Here is a 21,189-nt window from a genome sequence, read left to right as displayed (position 1 = left end):
ACAAGTGTACTGCCTCCTGCTGAGATGCCCGCACCTGGAAACCGGGACGGGACAAGTGTACTGCCTCCTGCTGAGATGCCCGCACCTGGAAACCGGGACGGGACAAGTGTACTGCCTCCTGCTGAGATGCCCGCACCTGGAAACCGGGACAGTACAAGTGTACTGCCTCCTGTTGAGATGCCCGCACCTGGAAACTGACACGGCACAAGTGTACTGCATCCTGGATCATGTGTTCCCATAAAAGACTTGCTATGACTCCACATCACCCTGCACTTCGCCTATGTTTGGCCTATGGAGAAAACAGTACTTCTTAGAGAATGAAGATTTGTTATTGTAAATGTGATCAGACCATAGCTCTTGCAACTGCCTTTCCTGATTAGTTTCAGCACACTTACATCTCTACCCCCACCTCCACCCCACAGCTGTACTGATGTGCAACTGCCTTTCCTGATTAGTTTCAGCACACCTACAACAACACATCTCTACCCTCACCTCCACCCCACAGCTGTACTGATGTGCAAGTGTCCTTTCTCCATACTTGTTATAAAAGTGTGAGGGTGAAAAAGTGAGGATGACGACATTACTTTCAAAAGACAGCTACACTTTCATGGCCCTATCTCCCAGGACCAATGCTCTAGCCCAGAATTGTCTCCTAGTCCATAGGGACCTTCATCGCCTTTCCTTCCCATCATAGTCGGTGGCACAATGGTGACTAACTTGGTGGACAGAAAGCAGATGTTACTATCTTAGTAGAATTCACATGCCGAAGAGTGGACGCCACAGAGCCTGGGATGCACTGTCTTTGGAATTCCAGGGTGTTGGCTTGAATGAGAATGGTGCCCATCGGCTCATATGTTTGAATGCTTGGTCATCAGTTGGTGACATTGTTTGGGAAGAATTAGGAGGCAGGGCCTCGTTAGAAGAGATGTATCAGGGGCTGGAGAGATGGCTCAGAGGTTAAGAGCACTGGCTGCTCTTCCAGATGTCCTGAGTTCAATTCCCAGCAACCACATGGTAGCTCACAATCATTTATAATGAGATTTGGTGCCCTCTTCTGGTGGGTAGGCATACATGCAGACAGAACACTGTATACATAATAAATAAGTAAATCTTAAAAAAAAAAAAAAAAAAAGGCGTATCACTGGAGGGGGGGGTGATCTTTGGGGGTTCAAAAGCCTATGCTATTCCTAGTTCTCTCTGTATGTCCAACTCACATGTCCAGATGTAAGCACTCAGCTACTGCTTCAGTGCCATACCTGCTTGCCTGCTGCCATGCTCCCCAACATGGTGATCATGGACTCTAGTCCCAATAAATGTTTTCTTTTAATTTGCTTTAGTCATGGTGTGTCTTCATAGCAATAGAAAAGTAACTAAGACACCAGGGTCCAGTGCATCTAGTCTCTTCAAGCATAAGACCACCACCACCTAGTGGTCCCCGGCCTATATACTCTAGTTCCTCCCCAAGATCACAGGCAATTAAGGCAGAGTTACATACACTAGATGGTAGAGAACAGCTGGATACTCAAGTGAGAGTCTCATGACCCTCTCCACCCCTCTATAAGGGGGTACAAACTATCAATAAGCCCAACTGGGATGATCTTTTGCAAAGGGCTCAGTTGAATTTGAAGTTTATTGGCTCGAATGTCAGTCGCTCATGACAGGGTGCTCACTGCAACTCCCTGTTGGGGAATATTATTTTAAGGTGTGTTACTTTTGTTTATGTTGCATTTGTTTAGCTCTGTGAAGCTATGACAGTTTGCCTGTCTAAAACACCTGGTGGTCTAATCAAGAACTGAATGGCCAATAGCAAAGCAGGAGAAAGGATCGGCCGGGCTGGCAGGCAGAGAGAATATATAGAAGGAGAGCTCTAGGAGAAGTAGCCAAAGGAGGAGGAGGGCATCAGGGGCCAGCCACCCAGCTACACAGCAAGCCCCAGAGTAAGAGTAAGATTCACAGAAGTAAGAGAATGGGAAAAGCCCAGAGGCAAAAGGTAGATGGGATAATTTAAGTTAAGGAAAGCTGTCAAGAAACAAGTCAAACTAAGGCTGGGCATTTGTAATTAAGAATAAGCCTCCGTGTGTGATTTATTTGGGAGCTGGTTGTGGGCCCCCCCAAAAATCGAAAACAACCAACAACTGCCTAACTGAATAACCCAAAACAAGAGAAGGCTCTGCAGTTGTGAGCACTTACTGCTCTTACACAGGACCAGGGGTTAATTCCCAGTACCCACCTGGTGGCTCACAACCATCTGTAACTCCAGTTCAAACAGACTGCAATGCACTCTTCTGGCTGCAGAGGGTACTGCATGCAAGTGGTACATATACATACATGCAGGCAAACACTCATACACATAAACTAAAAATAAATAAAACCTTTAGTTGGAGCGAGGGACAATAAGTCCAGGCTAGTCCTTCAGATGATTATTACATTTGGCAAAGTGCTGCCCTCACCAGAAGAGCACTATTCTGGTTCCAACTGGTACCCTAGATACTGAGCATCTCTCCTAAGCCACTGTTAGAACATCTGACCCACTAAACCCTGGAGTGGAGTTCATGGTAGTGTCCCTCACTAATGAAATGTGATATATAGTGCTGGCTCAAGGAAGCCCTGGAGGTCCAAGTAGGCAACTCCAGGAAGCAGACCACATTGTTAAGTCCCTCTGAAGCTATCCATACCAATGGCTCAGTGGGAAGCTGTCCCATGTAAACACTGACCCAAGCACCACTTCAGCCAAGGCGACAGGAGATGCTGAGAAGAATGTGGATGGGACAGCCCATCTGTGGGACTATCACTTCTCCCCCGGCACCCTGCTCTTATCCAGGAGGAAAAAAAAAAAAACAACCAAGCACTGTGGCAACATGAATACATGTTAGACACAACCTCATGGGCTGGTTAATTTTTTTTCAACTTGACACAAACTGGAGTCACCTGGGAAGAGGGACCCTCAACTGATAAACTGACCTGTGGGCGTGTCTGTAGGGCATTTTCTTAATTGCTAATTGATGCAGGAAGGCCCAGCCCACTGTGGGTGGTGCTATCCTTAGGCAAGGTGGGCCTGGACTGTATAAGAAAAGGAGCTAAGTAAGCTGGTAAGCCGTGCTCCTCCATGGTCTCTGTTTCAGTTCCTGCTTCTAGATTCCTGTTTCAGGGCCTGCCCTTGCTTTCCTTAATGACAGACTGTAATCTGTCAACTGAAATAAATCCCTTCCTCCCCAAGCTGCTTTCTGTCAGAATGTTTCATCACGGGACCAGAGGAGCAAACTAATACACACCAGAACCTGGACTTCCCGCCACAGGCTCATTCAGTTATGGCTACTGCTGGGTGCCCAGTTGCCAGCAGCAGAGAAAGGCAGCGACCCTTCCATCCTGAAGCGGGCAGAGCTTTGCTCTCCCTAGGATAGTTGCTTACTCTGGTTGTGGATGCACCTTCCCTGGCAGCCTAAGGGACTCAGAGGAAGACCTACTCCACACAGCATAAGTTTCTCCAGAGAACTCACTGTCTGGCCATGTTCCCACTGAACAGTAAAAGGGCTCCTAAAAGCTGTTTTGGTGCCAGCAGAGTGGCCACACTGTGGGGCAGGGATGTACCCAATAGGCCTGATGCTCTGGATCGGTGTCCACGCTACAGCTCACCACGGGTCCAGGGGTCAGGAGAAGAAGTAGTGTAATGATCTTGTTTCCTGCCCCTACAACTTTGGCTCTACTGGCCTAGCGATCGCAGATCCGAAGGGACCAAGCAATTCATCTTGGTTCATCCAAGACTCCCCTGGGGTTAAAGCTAAAAGTACTTGGTCTTTTGAGCCCCTTTCAGTCCTGGGCAAATGCAAGAGTGTTCTCCCAGGGGACATATCATACAAAAGGCTGTCGTGGAGGAGATCTGTAGAGAGAATGGTCTGAGTGTTGTCCAGGATGCTAGGTCCTGTCAGGAGGAGATCAGGGCCATGTTATAGACAAGATGAGAGATTTAGAAGGCAGGGATTTCTTGAGGGTGTCCCTTAGCACCTGCAAGTCCCATAGGAAACAACTACAGAAAGCCAGCTCCATCGTGTACAAACAAAACTGTTGAAAGCACAGACCTTTTGGGAGCACAGGCTTAGGTTTCCCCATACCAGGGAAAGCAGCTCAGCCTTTTCTGAGGGCAAAGGTATCAGGATGCCCCATCTAGAAGGGCAGCTGTCAGTGCCACTACAGCCCGTGACTGAATGGTAAGTGCTCTCCCTTACCCTCTGGTGACCAACTCTTTGCCTCCTTCTTCCTTCTCGGGTTCCCCTCCCATCTAATGCATGTATTCACAGTGGTTAATGTGTTTCTGTTTGTAGCATTTACCTCTTGGATGTGCTCAGGGAGTATGACTCAGCTATAGGAATGAACAGTACCCAAAGGTAAACTTTGCATCCTCTGGCGATGCAGCCGATTTGGGTTAGGAGAGTTTAACTGTGGTTTTGCTTTGGTTAAACACAGTTGTAGGAGCTGGAGAGATGGCTCGGCAGTTAAGAGCGCTGGTTGCTCTGCAGATGACTCAGGTTGAGTTTCCAGCACTCATATGGCCACTTATCTCCTGGCAGTCATCCAGGAGATTCATCACCCTTTTCTGGCCTCTGTGGGCACCAGGCACACAGATGGTGCACCAGGCATGCACACAGGCAAAACACCCATACACATAAAACAATTAAAAACTTTTTTTTTTTTTTTTTTTTTTTTTTTGGTTTTTCGAGACAGGGTTTCTCTGTGTAGCTTTGCGCCTTTTCCTGGAACTCACTTGGTAGCCCAGGCTGGCCTCGAACTCACAGAGATCCGCCTGGCTCTGCCTCCCAAGTGCTGGGATTAAAGGCGTGCGCCACCACCGCCCGGCTAAAAACTTTTTAAGTAAACAGTTTTTTGTTTTTTTAAGAGTTCATGCACACTTTCATCAGGAGGGCTACTGTCTTTTTGTCAGCTTGGTTAGACTGGAACACTTCCCTCCATGGTTGGGGTGAGATGTGGTCATAGCGAGATGTGTTAGCAACAGGAACAGCTGGCTGGCTGGTCAAAGATTGCCTACTCAATTGCTCTGCCACCACCCTTTACCCTACTTGCTGGATTCCAGATGAACAGAGGAAATTCCCTAGCTGGGGACCAACGAAGAGTCCCACACACTTCTTTGCCAGTACCTGCTTTCCAACATCTGCTTTCTTTAAAGCGTTGCTTATTTTGTGTCTGCCCAGTAAAACATGCTTCCATCCACAGAAGCAAAGACCTTATCTCTTGTTATTAGTCTTCCAGCTGTAAAATACTGAGTAATGTCTCTTAGCTGAATGACTATGAAGATACAAAAGCAGCTACAACATGTGACGTGGAAGGGGTGTGTGCATGTGTGTGAAACAGACTGCTGTCTGATGAGAGCAGCAGCTGATGGTTGGAAGAAAGTTTTTTGGTTTTGTTTTTAAAAAACCACTTCATAAGGATAGAAATGTAACCAATTTGTTTTTATGTCCCAAGGAGATATATATATACACAGTGATGGTAGGGCAATGTTAAACCAAAAGACAAGCCAGGCAGGCATGGTGGCACCCGCCTTTAATCCCAGCATTCAGGAGGCAGAGGCAGGCGGATGTCCAAGAGCTCCAGGCCAGCTAAGGCAACATAGGGAGACCCTGTCTCAAAACAAAACAAAACAAAAAAACAACAAAAAAGAAAGACAAAGAAAAAAAAAAAAAGAGCCAAGCAACCTCCCAAACAGGACCAGTGGGTTGACAGTGATGCATGTGGTGTGGGGTAGCTCCACTGCTGAGCTGGAGGCCACCCCTTAGAACAGGCACAGGAAGGTGCCCAGTCATCTCTGCTGGGGCACAACCACTCCAGGGTGAGAAGGTCTCTGAGTGATTCCACCCCGATGCCGATGGCATCTTTCCACTTAAGGCCATGACATCAGGGAGGAGGGGAGACTATTCAAATGCCCAGTCCACATTCCTAACCCACGAGTTCTGCAGGCTCGCAGCAGCTTCTGCTACACCAACTGAAGTACTGTGGTCAATAGGCTGGAACCCCAAGAAGAACCGACTGGTGGCAAGGTGGAAGAGCGGCGGTACTCAGGCGGGTTTAGATGCGCCAGCAAGAAAGCAAACAGAGTAGACAACAGAAGCAATCTCGACAGAACCGCCCTCCACCCACCTGTCCTCCATCACAGCTAAACGAACTAGAACATCCCAGCCTAGTTCAAGTCCGACTGAGACCTAAGCTGAGCTCCTCTTTGGTCCACAAGCTTTCTCTGCGTGCTCATTATCCCCAAGGTTTTCCCAGACACACAGCCGTCTTCCCGCAGCACCCCTCACCCCCGCCACGGCCTCCACGGTGACAGCGACCTCTTACATCCCTCTCCCTGAACGTCCCTGGTGTCCCTCAACGCGGATTCGGTACCCGCAAACCCCGCATCCCCCGGCGCGCGGCCGGCGCCGACCAGGTAAGTGCGAGCGTCGTGAGGACCACTGGCACACCCTAACGCGCCGCCCCGCCTCCGAGCATCACGGATTGGTTGTGCGCAGGCTGGCCGCGGCCGATTGGCTCTAGCCACGCGGCCGCCGGTCCCGTTTCACGGTGGGTAGCACCGCAGCGTGGATGCTGCTCGGTCCCGCGGCGGCCGGAGGAGCTTAAGCAGCCGGGAGGGGCGGGCGGGGGAGCGCCTAGAAGAGCCGCTCCCACCGCCCACCCCGACCGCGGCCCGAGCAGCCCGGGCGTCGCGACCGAATCCCGTAGCCCCGGCAGCGGACAAAGGGCCATGCGAGGCTGCAGGCGCTGAGCGCAGCAGGGTGGGCCGGGGGATGTGGGGCGGGGCAGGCGGGGCCGGGGGGCCGCAGCGACGCCTCTGAGTGTGGCGTCGCGATGCCGTGGTTCCCGGTGAAGAAGGTCCGCAAGCAGATGAAGCTGCTGCTGCTGTTGCTGCTGCTCACCTGCGCCGCGTGGCTCACGTACGTGCACCGGAGCCTGGTGCGCCCGGGCCGCGCGCTGCGCCAGCGGCTGGGCTACGGGCGAGGTACGCGAGGGCGCGCGGCGTGAGGGCCCGGGCCTCCCAAGGCGCGGGGGGTCTGACTGCCCAGAGCCCCTGCTGCTGTGCTCCTCCCAGCTCCGCTATATTGGGGGAGGGGTCGCGGCTCTGTTCGGCGGGACTCCCGATGACGTCAGCAGTAACGCCGGGGACCCTCTTGGGGCGCATCCCTAACCTTTTCTGACCCTGGAATCTGGCTTAGACCCAGTGGTGATGGAGTTAACGGTGGGCTATTGCGGGCACCCGTGCCCTTAGCCAAGAGGCCTGGCAGGCCCTTGCCTACTTAGCAGGGCCTCAGTTTCCTTGTCTGCTGGGGGTGGGGGGTAAGGGTGGCGTTGAGGGATCCAGCTGCCTAGAGTGGCCAACACAGTTGGAAACCCTGGGTACACCTGTGACTGTGGACTGAGATGCCTATGTGCTAGGGACCAGTGTTAACTTGAGTAAATGCTTGTAGTCTGCACATTTAAGAAAGAGTGGGTAGAGGATGTGCAAAGCCGCTCAGGCCTGGCGAGCCCGGTGGGCTAGAAGCAGGGGAGAACCTCTGGAGATGGTGGCCATTGACCCACACTTCGGTGAAAAAGTTCCAGAGCAGGGTGGGCGTCAATAACAGCTAGGTAGAAAAAGACCAGGGAATGGATCTGAGAAGCCCAACCAAGCTGGATAGAGCCCAGCCAGGCTGTCTCTGATCCTTGTGAAGGAGGCTGGTGAGCTGAGGATATAAGGAGGAAGGTAGCAAGTGTCTGTCCTCTGAAAGACTCAGAGCAGTGACACTGACTTGTGACGTCCTGGTCCACTCCACCTGATGGATCCCAAACTCCCTGTTCAGCCCTGCTCCTGTCTCTAACCTGCAGAAGGTCCTTTGCCTCCGCATGCACCTGGACACCCGCTTCCATACATCTTCCACCAGATCCAGGGCCAAGGATCTGAGACAGATCCCAGCCCCAAAGAAAGTCTATGGGTCATCCCAATCCATGTACCTTATAACTGGGACGTCTTCAAGATACCCTGGCACATCTCTATCTCTCCCTAAGAGAAGCCTTGTCTCAGCTGTGAGCTGATAGGTCTGGACCCAGAGCTGACCTAGTACCCAATAAACCCAGCTCCTATCAGCTCCCCTTGTGGGTTTCTCAACAGCCACAGGCCTCCCTTCCTCCCGGCTAACTTCCTGAGCAATGTGATCCTGAGACCAACCAGGAAGGGGTGAAGACAGGGAGGCCCACTGCTGAAGGTTGGATCATTAGGGCAGCTGGCTCTGATTCCTCCTAGGTGGGTAGGATCTCTCCTGGCTCCTGGAAGACCAGTGCTGCCCAGTGACACTACTAGAAGCAGCCTGGGCTGCACAGATGGGGTCCTGACCACATGGACTTTACTCTGGGCTGAAGCCCCACCTCTTGTCTGGCCGCCTGGGATCCCACCAGGCACTACACGGCTGGTGAGAAGCTGAGCAGCTGCATGTGTCTAAGGCTTTCCTGACCATGTAGTCAGTCTTCAGTGCAGGCAACATTCAGTGGGTGACCTGCAGCCTGTGCTTCTAGATTTCCACAAGTGAGAGTGGGGCAGAGGCCTGTCTGCACACCCTCTGTGCTGAGGCTTAGCTCCTGCAAGATGGTGATAGTGGCCTGGGCTGAAACCCCACCACGGAAGGCTCCCCGTATGCCAGATGCCTGGACTTAGCTTGAGGGGCTGTGGGTATCCAGACCAGGCTATCCAGGCCAGGCTCTGGGAATTTGACCAAGCGAGTCTCAGTTCACTTCCTGGCTGGTCAGGAAAGGATTGAGAATGTAGAGCAAGTGAGAGGTACCACAGGAATTTCAAGAGAAAAGACCACAGGCAACCCCTCACCTAGAGACAGTTCGGGCCCGGCTGTACCCGAACAAGAGCCCAGCTTCTGAGCTCTGCACTGAGGGGCCGATGTGGATGCAAAGCCTAGTTTGAAACAGGAAGGGTTCCTGGATCCAGTGTCTCTCACTGGGAGCACCAGGAGAGACAGGACTGCGATAAAGTGAAACTTCCTGTCTTTGAAGACTCAAGTCCAGAAGAGTGGACACCTAGGAATGACGTGGGCTTGAAGCTTAGGGAGAAGGTCCAGGAAGTGGGACGAAACAAGGTACAGGGGTGTTCTACCCCAAACTGGAGGGGCAGTTGTGGACATGTCTTCATAAGATCTGGGGAGAGTCAGGAGGCAGGCACCCTAGCACATGGGCAAGGCATCGAGGGTGCCAGGCCATCTGCAGTTCTACCCAAGGCAAAGCCCTTCAGAAGATCACCAGATGGGGGTGAGGTGTGTAGTTTCACAGTAGCCTGAGTGTGTGTATAGTCCTGCTTCCAGCTGTCATCCAGGACTGGAGAAGAGCTGGAGAGGGACTCTTGCTTTGCACTTCCCACTCTAGGTGGGTTCTAGAGGGGCCCCAAAATGAAGGATCAGAAGTGCAGGAGCTTCAGCAACTCTTCCCGCCCCTACCCCTCCCCACAACAAAGATGCTAACCTTAGAGAGAATCTGGGACCTGACACTTCACATGCTCTCTGCAGATAGCGAGAAGCTGACTGGTGTGACAGACAGCAGGGGTGTCCGAGTGGTATCGTCCACGCAGAGGGCAGAGGACTCCAGTGAAAGTCATGAAGAGGAGCAAGTGGTAAGCAGTGACCAGGAAAAAACTGTGCACAAGAGGCCACTGTCTTAGGCTTAGGCCATGGATAGCTAGAGCCATGGGTTGTATGTGAGCTTCAGCATCCCAGTCTGGATGTTGTGTCTGGGTAGCAATCGATGATCTGCTTATGTTGTGCATCCTGTCAGTACATCCATCATACCTGCCTGGGCAAGCTTGCTGAGGGTTTCTATGTGGAGAGTACTTAGGTGATGTGCAAAAGGGGGACCATGAAGTTCTGCTTTGGGGTGTGTGTGTGTGTGTGTGTGTGTGTGTGTGTGTGTGTGTGTGTGTGCCTAGATGGACTGTGCAGTTGTGACACTTCCTGCCTTTAGAATGCTAACATGGCTACCCTTTCCTGCAGCCTGAGGGGCGGGTCCCAAACATGCTGTTTCCTGGAGGAGCTAGGAAGCCACCACCACTGAACCTCACTCACCAGACACCTCCATGGCGGGAAGAGGTGAGCTCTGTTGGGTTGGGTGGGGCTGGGCTGGGCTGGGCTGGGAGGAGGGGTGAAGCAGGGCTGTGTAACAGCTCAAGTCCCCTCTGGCCCCTAGTTCAAGGGACAGGTGAACCTGCACGTATTTGAGGACTGGTGTGGGGGTGCTGTGGGCCACTTGAGAAGGAACCTGCACTTCCCGCTGTTTCCTCACGTGAGTACCTCAGGAAAGGATGGGTGGGCAGAGCGGGCACGGCATGTGATGAGCTGTGAGTCAATGGTTGTTGCCCTACCGGCAGACTCGCACCACTGTGACAAAGTTAGCCGTGTCCCCTAAGTGGAAGAACTATGGACTCCGGATTTTTGGCTTCATCCACCCAGCCAGAGATGGTGAGTAGGTGGGGTATGCCAGGGGCAAGATGCCTCGAACAGTCCGGCTTACTGCGCCTCTGTCATGTGGACTAGGAGACATCCAGTTCTCCGTGGCTTCGGATGACAACTCTGAGTTCTGGCTGAGCTTGGACGAGAGCCCAGCAGCTGCCCAGCTTGTAGCCTTTGTGGGCAAGGTAGGTTCTGCCCTCCTTCCTCGCTCTATCTGCACCATATCTGTCTTCACTGGGCCTCCTGCAGCCTCTTGAAAATACAGACTGAATGTGTCAGATGCCCACGAGGAAAATGTGATCACTCTTCTACCCCTTCCTTGTGTCACCCCTAGACTGGCTCTGAGTGGACAGCACCGGGAGAATTCACCAAGTTCAGTTCCCAGGTGTCTAAGCCGCGGCGGTGAGTGAGGGTGCATGCATCGTGTGTGTGTGTGTGTGTGCGCGCGCGCGCGCGCGCGCACATGCGTATGTGTTGGCATGTGAGAGGGAGGCTGGGTGTCACCCTTGCCCATATTACACTAGCACCATCCTCCTGAGGGACCATCCCAGAGGGATGTGAGAGTCTTTCTTCACTCTCCGGGCTCTTCATCTGTTTGGTGGGAGACAACCCCGACTCCTTATGTCCACAGGCTCATGGCCTCCCGGAGATACTACTTCGAACTGCTTCACAAGCAAGACGACAAGGGCTCAGACCATGTGGAAGTGGGTGTGAGTGTGGCCTGCCCTCTGGAGGAGCCCCAAAGACCACAGCTCTCCTCCCATCCACTTCCCATGTCCTTATTGGACAGGCACTGCAGGGTGGTCCACAACCCAAAGGGATTTCCAGTCTAGGAAATAAAGCAGGGACACGGGCCAGGGTCAAGAGGGCACGTGTGCCTGCTGGATGCTCAGAGTGGCTGCACTGAAAAGTGGCCCATTCACCAGGAGACGTGGGGGAGAGAGTGTACAGCAGGAAGCACAGCATGTAAATGCTATACCTGGAGAACTGGCCCCCATCTTCTAGCATCTTTTGAGACTTCAAGAAGTCTGGTAGCCAGGCCAGGCCTGAGCTGTAATGCTGCGCTGAACTGCTCAGACTGTCATGTGAGAGGGGCAATGAGGTTTGCCTGCCAGGAGTCCCTCTGGCCTCTGTGGAACAATGGGAAGCCAAGAAATGGAAAGTGTATTGTTATCTTTTTATTGTCATGACTATCACTGTCACAAGTACCTAACAAGAAGCAACTTAAGGAAGGGTTTGTTTTAGCTCACAGTTTGAGGGTGCAGCCCATCACGGAGGGGGAGTCCTGGCAGGAGTGTGAGGTAGCTGCTTAGATTGCATCTGCAGTCTGGAACAGAGAGAGATGAACGCTGGTGCTCAGCTCACTTTCTCCTTTCTATTCAGTTTTGGACCCCAGTCCATGGAATGGTACTGCCCACATTTTAGGGTAGGTCTTCTCCCCTAATGAACCTCATCTAGAAAATCCCTCACCGACATGCCCAGAGTTTGCCTCCAGTGATTTTAGATCCTGTCAGGTTGAAAATCAGTATCAGCCATCACAGGGAAGAAAGACATGTAGCTGGGAGGGAGGGAGAAAGGTTCCTCAGCAAGATGGAAGAGCCCGGAGGATGAGGAACAGTGACCTCAGTAGGAGTCGGGGTTCTCAACCTCAGCACCATGGGATATTACGTATCTACCTCGGTAGAGACGAGACTCAGGGTTTTGATGGTCCTAGGGAAGCAGAGGTATTGGTACAAAGGTCTAGGACAAGCTGGCAACAGAAGTGCAGAGTCAGCCCCCCAGGAGCCCCAGATTAACAGAGGAACACATCTGCAAGGAGACTCAGGAGCAGCCATGGAGCTGGGCTATGGGGAAGCCATCTGGCGGCAGATCCTAGGTCTGGGGCTAAGGAAGAGTTCAGCAGAGACCTCAGGAAGGCAACATGCAAAAACCAGAGAGAAAATGGGATAATAAGTTATAACCGGCAATCCTTGGAGGAAAGAGGGAGGGAGGGAATGAAGTTGGATGGGGTCTGGATCTGTCCCTTGAACCCCTCAACCTTTTGGGCCTTCTGTCAGATGCCCCCTCCCTCCCTCTCTACCCACCAAGCTTCTTACATCCTTTGAGGATTTTCGCTCTCTAGTCCCTCACCCCCGAACTAAGGAACACCACCTACCACGACCCAACCTCTTTCCTATCCCCACACCCCCAGTGGCGAGCTTTCCTGCCTGGTCTGAAGTTCGAGATCATTGGCTCTGCTCACATTTCCCTGTACACAGGTGCGGGCTGGGTCCTTCCTCAGGGGAATGGCCGGGTTCTGATGGGCTCAGCATGGGGGTGGTGAAGGGTAGGCTGAAGCTCCAGACATCCTTCTGCTCTCAGATGAGTCATCTCTGAAGATGGACCATGTGACCCATGTGCCTCAGTCTCCCGCCAGCTATGTAGGGGGATACCCAGCACACGAGGAACCCAGTGCCGACATGCTGCGGCCAGATCCCAGGGACACCTTCTTCCTCAGTGAGAGGAGGCTCCAGAGGAGGGTGAGGATGGAGCGGGGTGAGGCCCAGGCCACCAAGTGACTGACTGCCCTCTGCTTACAGCTCCTCGGATGGAACCTCTGAGCCTGGAGAATGTACTGGAGCCCTGTGCCTATGCGCCTACCTATGTCCTCAAGGATTTTCCCATAGCCAGATACCAAGGACTACAGTTTGTAAGTGCCCAGCGAGAGAGGCTTCCCAAAGCAACCCTTTCCCCCACGCCCTAGCCCTGAGCGCTTGGCCCTCCCTGCAGGTGTACCTGTCCTTCATCTATCCCAACGACCACACCCGTCTCACGCACATGGAGACGGAGAACAGATGCTTCTACCGGGAGTCCCCACTATACCTGGAAAGGTAGGCTGGGGGGGGAGGGGGGCTCGTCCTATCGGAACCAGGAGGAGGGGCCTCCGTGAGGAAGGTCTCTGATGCCCTTTCTCCTCCAGGTTTGGGTTCTATAAATACATGAAGATGGACAAGGAGGAAGATGAGGAAGAAGAAGTTCAGCGTAGAGCCTTCCTCTTCCTCAACCCAGACGGTGAGTGCCCTACTCCTGCTGTCTACCAGGCCCATCTGCCAGATACTCGCTTACCAGACACTCTCTACAGACTTCCTGGATGATGAGGATGAGCAGGAACTGTTAGACAGTCTGGAGCCCTCTGATGCATCCCTGCGGCAGAGCCACAGGACCCCCACCCCAACAGCCTCCGTCGGGACTACAGCCACCCCTACCCCACCTACAACCAGTCCTCTGGATGAGCAGACCCCCAGACACTCCCGGGCCCTGAATTGGGCCCCACGCCCCCTGCCCCTCTTCTTGGGGAGAGCTCCACCTCCCCGAACTGTGGAGAAGTCTCCCTCAAAGGTGTATGTGACCAGGGTGCGACCTGGACAGCGGGCTTCCCCAAAGGCACTGAGAGACTCACCCTGGCCACCCTTCCCTGGCGTCTTCCTACGCCCCAAACCTCTGCCCAGAGTGCAGCTGCGGATGCCCCCACATCCACCGCGGACCCAGGGCTATAGGACCAGTGGCCCCAAGATCACTGAACTAAAGCCCCCAGTCAGGGCACAGACCACCCAGGGAGGCCAAGAGGGCCAGTTGCATGGACAGGGACTCATGGTGCCCACAGTGGACTTGAACTCCTCAGTGGAAACACAGCCTGTGACCTCCTTCCTGAGCTTGTCTCAGGTGTCCAGGCCACAGCTGCCTGGAGAGGGTGAAGAAGGGGAGGATGATGGGGCCCCTGGTGATGAGGCCACATCAGAAGATAGTGAGGAAGAGGAGGAGCAGGCCGCTGGGCGGCCACTGGGCCGCTGGCGCGAGGATGCCATTGACTGGCAGCGCACATTCAGCGTGGGTGCCATGGACTTTGAGCTGCTGCGCTCTGACTGGAATGACCTGCGCTGCAACGTGTCTGGGAACCTGCAGCTTCCTGAGGCTGAGGCGGTGGATGTGGTGGCTCAGTACATGGAGCGACTTAATGCACGCCATGGCGGGTATGGGGCAGGTTGCTGCTTGGAGAGAGGGCATGCTGTCCCCCACAGGAGTCTCAGGCCTTCCTTGGCTCTCACCGGCTCTCTGATCCCCTTTTCCCTCTGCAGTGATGAGTGTCTTACTGTTCTGCCTTGCCCAGGTTGAAGGGCTCTCTGGAGCCCCACTCGGGACTGGCTCCATACCCCTTCACTGCCAAGCTCCAAATCCGTCACCTTGGACCTAGACTCTAGGATGAATCCAGACTACAGGGAACAGTTGTCAGGATTAGCCGGGTCAAGGGCAGACAGCCTTTTCAGGGACAAGAGACACTGAAGGGTCAAGGTCAGGACCACCCAACATCTCCTTGTAGAGCACTGAAGGGTCTGGGGGACTCTAACTCAAGGGGGAGATCCCAGGGCCCCTGCCCACTACCCCCCCAGCCTCCTAGGTCTTAAGAATCCAAGCTGTCTCTACCCCATTTTGAGGGAGATTAGGGCCATAATTTATCTTTGAGGGAATTCTTATGAGAGTCTGTTCTGTACATTGTCAGCCTTGAGGAAAGGTAGAACCTTCTGTGGACTTCGATGAACACAGGGACATCGAGACAGGGTGTCTAGCTCATGGATAGAAAGAGCCAGGCTCAACAGGAAGTTTTGGACAGGTAGGGGTTGTACGGCTATTCCAGAGGACAAGAGCATGATAGTCCTCAAATAGGGCAGTGATGGGGTGGCCTAAGACTCTCCCCCCATTGGTGGTGCAGGACAGTCCCAGGTGGTTCAGAGGACAGGTTTCCTGAAAGCAGTTTGTAAGGACAGTCCCAGGGTCTCTTTAGGGCACTGTCCGCCGTGAGTGGTCAAGGTGTGACCTTGTTTTGCACATCTGGGTGCTAGGGTGTGGGTAGCCCCAAGGAGTAACCTGGAGTGTTTGGTTGTGAGGGCAGAGGTTCCTGACCTGGGGTGAGGGGAGCAGTGAGTCACACCCATGAGTCTGGGCCCATCTGAAGTCACACTGCTGGGTTCCTCTAGAGAAGCACTAGCTGTCACCAGGAGGTGGGAAGCAGAATGAATAGCCCGAGAACACCTGCCTGAGATGCCTGCTGGAGGTGGGGGGTGGCGGGGGAGGACCAACATCCTCCTGATGGCTGCCTAGGAAGCTGACCATAGCAAGAGAGGCCTGAAACGGCACCCCAGGACAAAGAAAAGCAGGCACAGGACGTCATCTAGGAGAACACGACAATCCTGGGCTCACAGCACCTCGTACTGTAGCCTTCTCAACTTCCTGCTGGTCTGGGGAAGTGAGATGTGGGAAGGTCAACTTGCCTCTGGGATGGAAGGAGCGGGTTGCAGGTGTAATGCAGTCTGAGGAGCGTAGCTGCGTGGTTCTCGGGGGTGAGGTGGGGGGGCGTGTGGGGGCGTTAAGTGGAATTACGGCCCTTGGCTAATCAGCCCTGCCTCGCAGGCGCTTCTCGCTTCTGCGCATCGTGAACGTGGAGAAGCGCCGCGACTCTGCACGTGGAAGCCGCTTCCTCCTGGAATTGGAATTGCAAGAGCGCGGAGGCGGCCGCCAGCGCCTGTCGGAATATGTCTTCCTGCGATTGCCTGGAGCACGCATCGGGGATGAGGATGGAGAAAGTCCTGAGCCCCCTCCTGCCCCCTCCATCCGCTCAGACAGTCGCCCAGAGCTCTGCCGGCCCTTGCATCTGGCCTGGCGTCAGGATGTCATGGTTCACTTTATTGTACCAGGTATGTGCGCCTCAGTGGTGGCGGGGGCATGCTAATGCCAAGGGTATGGGTGGCTGAAGAGGGTCTTCCAATGAGAAAGCATGCTGTTCAGTCATGCTGGCTCAGTGGCACCCTCTCCTCCAGTGAAGAATCAGGCTCGCTGGGTAGTGCAGTTCCTGGCCGATATGACGGCGCTGCATGTGCATACGGGGGACTCGCACTTCAACATCATCTTAGTGGACTTTGAGAGCGAGGACATGGATGTGGAGAGGGCCTTGCGTGCGGCTCAGCTACCTCGGTAATGGTGATCACCACCACCACCTAGTGAGGCCAAAGATCTTTTCTCTTGTGGGAGGTGGGTTGTCCTGATCCTGTCTACCTCCCTTGATGATTCCTTCCCTTCCCCAGGTACCAGTACCTGAGACGAACTGGAAACTTCGAACGCTCTGCCGGCCTGCAAACGGGAGTGGATGCAGTAGAGGTCTGTGGGCCAGTCAAGGGCTTAGGGGAGAGAAATGAGGGTGCTGAGCTCACCTTGGGGAGGTGGGCAGGGCTCAGACCTCCCAACCTACAGGACCCCAGCAGCATCGTTTTCCTCTGTGACCTGCACATCCACTTCCCACCTAACATCCTGGACAGCATCCGCAAGCACTGTGTGGAGGGGAAGCTGGCCTTCGCCCCTGTGGTCATGCGCCTGGGCTGTGGGAGTTCACCGTGGAACCCACATGGTAAGGATCTAAGTGTTCCCCAGGAACCCCAGGTTCTCACAACCACCAGGGCAAAATCTAAGCCTAACCTCCCGGGTAAGAGGGCCCAGAAGTGCAGGGTTCATAAGACCCTTTCCTCTGTGGACCTATGAGTTCGTGGGTTATGATCAAATACCAAGCCCCTTAAGAGACTCCAAAATCAGGAGGCTTCTTGGAATTCCTCCTGGGGTCCTCCAGTCTTTCCTGGGGAGAAAATGTTAAGGACTGCTGCCTGATGATCATCCTCCCTGCTCCAAGGTTACTGGGAAGTGAATGGATTTGGCCTCTTTGGGATCTATAAGTCAGACTTCGACAGAGTAGGAGGCATGAACACTGAGGAGTTCCGTGACCAGTGGGGAGGCGAGGACTGGGAACTTCTGGACAGGTGACTGCCCTCCCTTACACTGAGACATCTCATCTTCCTCCAAAACCCCTCCCATCTGCCCCACTCCCAAGAACCCTCCCCAGCCCCAGGCTCCTGCAGTGTCTGGGCAGCCCTGAACCGGGGCTCTGACATCCCACCCACCCATCCCAGGGTCCTGCAGGCAGGGCTGGAGGTGGAGAGGCTTCGGCTGCGGCACTTTTACCACCACTACCACTCGAAGCGGGGCATGTGGGCCACACGCAGCCGCAAAGGTGCCCGAACACAGCGATCCTGAAGACCTGGCAGCTCTCTGTGCCACTGGGTTTTGAGGCAGCAGCTAGAAGCTGCACCCTGAGCCTGATTCAGGCTCTGCTACCACCTGTGCTGGCCCCATAAAGCCGCCTCTGTGACTCCAGATAGGCAGCCTTCATGGCAGGGCTGGTACCTTGGTCCCCACACTCCCTGATGATTTCTGTGAAATTTTCCGTAGCAATGACATTGTTTTCAGAATTTACAAGAGTTCTGTCTGTTCTGTTTTTTATTCAGAATGAAATGAAATATTTTTTTTAGTTCTGACTCGTTCCCTGTGACTGTTCTCTTGTGAGGCAGAGCCCTGGTTAGCAGGGCGGCTGGGAGCAATGCAGCCTCCCCTCCCATACCCACTTCCTGCCTCTAGCGGCTGTGTTTCCACCTGGTTTCTGTGGAGTCTGGCTACTCAGAACAGACATTGCATGAGACCTTCCCACACAGGAACTGTTGCTGACCCAGCAGATGTGCAGACACCAAGTCTCCTGTACGACCTCGATCTGTCACTCTGTAGGGGAGGACCCACACAGCCGGAGCAGACATACTGAAACCCCCAGTTACCCACATTGCCTTCTCTGTATCTAGTTCAGAAGAAGTGCTCCTGCTTACAGATGTTTTACAAGAAAAGCATTGGGTTTAAGAATAGATGTTCTAGGAGCTGGAGAGATGGCTCAATGGTTAAGAGCACTTGTTGCTCTTGCAGAGGACCTGGGTTCAGTTTCCAGCACCAACACGGTGTCTCACAGTTATCCCCAACCCAGTTCCAGGGGATCCAACACCCTCTTAATATCTCAGGTTGCCGGGCGGTGGTGGCGCACGCCTTTAATCCCAGCACTCGGGAGGCAGAGGCAGGCGGATCTCTGTGAGTTCAAGGCCAGCCTGGGCTACAGAGTGAGTTCCAGGAAAGGTGCAAAGCTACACAGAGAAACCCTGTCTCAGAAAAAAAAAAAAAAATCTCAGGTCACCTGGTACACATGTATATGTGAAGGCAAAACACTCATATATAGCCAGGCAGTGGTAGCGCACTCCTTTAATCCCAGCACTCGGGAGGGCAGAGCCAGGCAGATCTCTGTGAGTTTGAGGCCAGCCTGGTCTACAGAGCGAGATCCAGGACTGGACCAAAACTACACAGAGAAACGCTGTCTCGAAAAGAAAAACAAAAACACATATATATAAAATAAATAATCTTAAAACACACACACACATTAAAAGAAGAAGGTGTGGTGGCATACACCTTTATTCCCAGCAGTTGGGAGAAAGACTGTCATATCTCTGTGGCCCAGATACATAGTGAGACCCTATCAAAAAATAAAATAAAAAAGGTAGCCTGCTACCAACGCTGGCAAGGTGAATCAGCAGCCAAATCTGATGACCCAAGGACCCACATAATAGAGAGAACTAACGCCTGCAAGTTGTCTTCTGACCTCCACAGGCATGCCATGGCACATGCACACATAAATACATATTTTTTTAAAGTACTGCAAGTTAAAAGAACCTCCTCTCAAAAAAATAAAAAAATAAAATAAAATGATGTGGAGAGCTGGCTCAGCAGTTAACATTTGCTGCTCTTTCAGAGGATAGTATTCAGTTCCCAGCTTACATGGTGGCTCACAACCATCCAGGACTCTGGTTCCAAGGTATCCAACACCCTCTTCCAATCTCCACACACACCACACATGTACACACATGTGGTACAATCCATACATACAGGCAGGCAAGACACTCATCCACACACACATGTACACTCGTGAGCACATACGCACAAAATGTGAGCTGGAAAGACGGCTCAGGACTTAGCACAGCTACTCTTCTAGAGAAGCTGACTTAGGTTCCTGGCATCCACATCAGGCAGGTCACAATTTCCTGTAACTTTCAGATCCGGGGACCCAACATCCTCCTTTGGTCTCTGTGAACACCAGTACACAGATGGCATACACACATACACAGATATACACACATCCGCATAAATAAAAATAAAATTATTTTAAGACTGGGCGGTGGTGGCACATGCCTTTAATCCCAGCACTCAGGAGGCAGAGGCCAGCCTGGTCTACAGAGCGAGATCCAGGACAGGCACCAAAACTACACAGAGAAACCCTGTCTCGAAAAAACAAACAAACAAAAAATCATTTAAAATTAAAGCAACAAAAACCAGGTGTGATCATGCACACATGCAAGCCCCACCTCTCAGGAGACTATGCAGGAAAGTCTCAAGTTTGAGGCCAACATGGACTATTTAGCAAGACTTTGTCAAAGTGGGGTGGAGAATATATGGTACCAAGAAAGAAACATTATTTTTTCTTTTCTTTTTTTAAAATTTTTATTTATGTGCATTGGTATTTTGCCTGCATGTATACCTGTGTGAGGTGTTGGGTACCCTAGAACTGGAGTTACAGACAGCTGTATACTGCCATGTGGGTGCTGGGAATTGAACTCAGTTCCTCTGGAAGAACAGCCAGTGCTCTTAACCACTGAGTGATCTCTCCAGCCCCAAAGGAAACATTCTTAAAAGATAAGGAAAGGAAAAAGGAGCCATAAGTAAAAGAGAAATGAAGAAGATTAATATCAGAAGCCCAAGTCAGCAGGCTACGCTCACACTATAAATTCACATTAACACATTAAGGAGTCCTCTCTCTCTCTCTCTCTCTCTCTCTCTCTCTCTCTCTCTCTCTCTCTTCTTCTTCTTCTTCTTCTTCTTCTTCTTCTTCTTCTTCTTCTTCTTCTTCTTCTTCCCTTCCTCCTTCCCTCCCTCCCTCCTCACTCCCTCACCCCCTAGGGTCTCTCTACATAGCCCTGGCTGTCCTAGTTCTCACCATGTAGACCAGGCTGGCCTCTAACAGAGGTCCACCTTCCTCCGCCTCCCAGTGCTGGGATCAAAGGTGTGCACCACCTCGCCCTGATATGTTAAGGTGTTCTCAATGAGCACCAGCCAGAGGACAGGACTTGTCCTGGGAGGACTTACATCCTAGCACAGTACTGGGTGGTGCTGTTGGGTGCTACACCTAATAGACACACTAGTATAATGTCTGACATCAGAGTGCCAGTTAATGGAAGTGCTATAATGAATAAGGCCAGAAAAGAAAGCAATACATCTGAACAGTACTGCATTTGTAGTGGGCAGGAGAAGCAAGCCTGCAAAGGTCTTCCTCGAGGAGAACAAGCAGATGTTTGAGGGAAATTTAGAAAATTGATGAAGACAACAATGGAAATAGAAATTATTAACAGCACTTTAGGTAGAAAAATTTTTAAAGGTAAATAAGAAGCTGGGCAGTGGTGGTGCACACCTTTAATCCCAGCACTCAGGAGACAGAGGCAAGCGGATCTCTGTGAGTTTAAGGCCAGCCTGGTCTAGAGAGTGAGTTCCAGGACAGCCAAACTGTTACACAAAGAAACGCTGTTTCAAAAAAGAAAAAAAAAGTTTTTTTTTGCAGGAATAAAGCCATTTTAGCATTTGGGATATAGCTGAGTGGTAGAATGCTTCACTGGCATACAAAAATCCCTGGATGTGTTCCCAAGAACCCACACAGAACTATCAATAATAATAATAAAGAACAACATACAGAATGAAATGCTAAATA

General features: G+C 52.5%; 1 protein-coding gene across 4 annotated transcripts; it reads left to right on the top strand.

The window, feature by feature from the left end:
- Positions 1-6,574: 6,574 nt before the first annotated feature.
- B4galnt4 (beta-1,4-N-acetyl-galactosaminyltransferase 4) lies at positions 6,575-17,881 on the top strand. 4 transcript variants are annotated; one of them, XM_052762730.1, is made up of 21 exons: positions 6,897-7,009; positions 8,288-8,453; positions 9,552-9,655; positions 10,032-10,127; positions 10,225-10,320; positions 10,406-10,496; positions 10,572-10,672; positions 10,822-10,889; positions 11,119-11,197; positions 12,679-12,745; positions 12,849-12,983; positions 13,067-13,176; positions 13,257-13,357; positions 13,447-13,538; positions 13,609-14,497; positions 15,933-16,216; positions 16,340-16,493; positions 16,604-16,676; positions 16,770-16,923; positions 17,200-17,326; positions 17,477-17,881. In XM_052762730.1, exons 4-21 carry the CDS (start codon positions 10,053-10,055, stop codon positions 17,598-17,600), a joined length of 2,820 nt encoding a protein of 939 aa, XP_052618690.1. In that variant the 5' UTR covers positions 6,897-7,009; positions 8,288-8,453; positions 9,552-9,655; positions 10,032-10,052; the 3' UTR covers positions 17,601-17,881. The 4 variants fall into 4 exon arrangements, 3 of the variants coding, with proteins under 3 accessions (XP_052618689.1, XP_052618691.1, XP_052618690.1); XM_052762729.1 differs by lacking the exon at positions 8,288-8,453 and having other exon boundaries at positions 6,576-7,009; XM_052762731.1 differs by lacking the exon at positions 8,288-8,453 and having other exon boundaries at positions 6,841-6,944.
- Positions 17,882-21,189: the final 3,308 nt, after the last annotated feature.

The sequence above is a fragment of the Peromyscus californicus genome, unplaced genomic scaffold (genome assembly GCF_007827085.1).
Source record: "Peromyscus californicus insignis strain IS unplaced genomic scaffold, ASM782708v3 Scaffold_4__1_contigs__length_199733344, whole genome shotgun sequence".
Classification (NCBI taxonomy): domain Eukaryota; kingdom Metazoa; phylum Chordata; class Mammalia; order Rodentia; family Cricetidae; genus Peromyscus; species Peromyscus californicus.
Note: the sequence above shows the minus strand (reverse complement) of the source record. Positions and strands in the feature narration are given on the sequence as shown.